This window comes from Galeopterus variegatus, unplaced genomic scaffold, assembly GCF_000696425.1.
Source record: "Galeopterus variegatus unplaced genomic scaffold, G_variegatus-3.0.2 Scaffold2716, whole genome shotgun sequence".
NCBI classification, from domain to species: Eukaryota; Metazoa; Chordata; class Mammalia; order Dermoptera; family Cynocephalidae; genus Galeopterus; species Galeopterus variegatus.
This window is the reverse complement of record NW_007728827.1, coordinates 209130-211139: the sequence shown is the minus strand read 5'-3', so window position 1 is coordinate 211139 and position 2010 is coordinate 209130. Positions and strand designations below refer to the sequence as shown.

Here is a 2010-nt window from a genome sequence, read left to right as displayed (position 1 = left end):
AAAAAACTCATAAATTGTGAGGAGCCACCTAGCAAATGATTATTTTCTACATAACATTTATTTGGTAAATTTTTTTATTGTTTTACATATGAAGTCAGATGAAAAGATTTCATTATAAGCATTTCCGTTTTTTCTGTGTTCTGATTAATAAGCAAATTGTTTTAAAAATACTTTCTTTTTTGGCATTTATATACCTTTTTTGTAACTGTACCAATTTTGGCTAGAGAATGTCTGCATTACCCATGTTGACATGTGAGCTGTAATTCAGCCACTAAGCTGGACAAACTGCAATATCATTGCAATCAAATCAATCAATATTGCAATATCAAATCAATATTGTTGATTCATTGGAAACATTTTAGAGAACCACGAGTTAAAATTCTAGTTTTCCTTGGCAACTCTGCTGTTCTTACCTGAACTAGCTGTGGGAGATATTCCAGTAGTGCATCATTCATGAGGTTGTCTAATTGTTGAACTGCAACTTTACGGATTTCTTGATCTGGAAAACTAGTACACAGTAAATATGAGTATGTCTATTAAGCTGTTAATAGCAAGAAATAATGCATGAGACATGTCAGGGAAAACAGAGAATGAATTCTACCCCTAGTGCACGAGGTAAAATAATAATCCCACAATCAATTGAGATAATCATTATCTGTATTCTAAACTCTCAGGTGGACTGCAGTAGAAAGCCTTTTGACTATACTTTGGAAACATGGGTTTAATTCAGATTCCTGCCAGCTTTCTTATCTATAAAATGTGGATTATGGGATATCTAAAATCTTTTCAAAAATAGTATGAAAATCTTTGCTTCCAATTTAGCCAAACATTTGTTAAATAAATTACTACCAGCTGGAGATCTGATGTTTTGTGTGACTAAAAATGGGATCTAATATTTTTAAACTGGTCTTAGCCAGATCTTAATGTAAACCAGAAATGTAAAGTACCTTATAATAAATAAACAAAAATAATTTAATAAGGCTAAATCTTACAGGACTGTGTTGTTCTTTGGAGTAACTGTGCCTTATCCATTTTTGGACTGCGTATGCCTGTTGTAAGATTCAGCACCCATTAGGCACATATTTGCTATTGAACTAAATTTGCGCAGGTATTCAGCATTTAAATACTATGCCAAAAGCAGTTTATTCTCCAGTGGGCTCCTCAGATTGTCATTGTTTTGCTCNCTCAGCTCAAAACAGTAAGATGAGTTTTCTTTCATATTCCATAAAAATGGAAGGAGCTCTTAACAATGGGGAAGCTGTTGAAGTGAGGGGGACTGCTGCAGCCATGCTGGGAACTAAAACTGTGTGGCCTTTCTTAGCATGCATTTCTCTGAGTTCCCTCTTTTCCCATGATTATCTGACGTTTCAAACCCTGGTTACAGGGCAAGATGACATTGTTTAGGTAAATGTAAAGTTATTTCCCAGTCAGCCTGCAGCTGCAGATTGGTACAAGACACATGCTATCCAGTCGCTGGGAAACCAAGGAAGACATCAGCAAAGCTATGCTGATTTGACCTCAAATCAGGACCCTAAGATAACTTGAAGGACAGGAGCAGAAACCGGATGAGCCTTGGCAAATTCTTGCACCTGGCTTCTTACACGAAACCCCCACAGCTCATGCTCACCTCCCTCCTGCTTTTCATTTCCCATGTTCCATTCCCTCAACCTCCTTATTAAAACTCCTCAGTAAATCTGAGTCTTTGAGACGGCTTTAGTCTGGCTATGCTCCTTCAGGTTTTCTGGAGAAATGGGTCAGCCTAACATCTTTCCTTAGGTCACTGGTGTTACTGAATAAAAGCTGACTTGGATTTTCACTATTTGACTTTTGAATGGTTTGCTTTAGAAAGGGGGCAGACAACTGGACTTGGGCCTGGTATCATAAGAGATAGGCAAAAAACTCATAAATTGTGAGGAGCCACCTAGCAAATGATTATTTTCTACATAACATTTATTTGGTAAATTTTTTTATTGTTTTACATATGAAGTCAGATGAAAAGATTTCATTATA

The 2010-nt window shown here is 36.4% G+C and overlaps 1 protein-coding gene across 1 annotated transcript in view; it reads right to left on the bottom strand.

The window, feature by feature from the left end:
- The window catches only part of LOC103598708 (phosphatidylinositol 4-phosphate 3-kinase C2 domain-containing subunit gamma-like), a gene marked incomplete at its 3' end in the record, with an annotated part of 252245 nt that overhangs the window by 95557 nt on the left and 154678 nt on the right, over positions 1-2010 (bottom strand). Inside the window, exon 17 of the mRNA XM_008582754.1 lies at positions 414-507. Within this exon, the coding sequence (XP_008580976.1) occupies positions 414-507 (94 nt within the window). The remainder of the gene's footprint in view (positions 1-413; positions 508-2010) is intronic.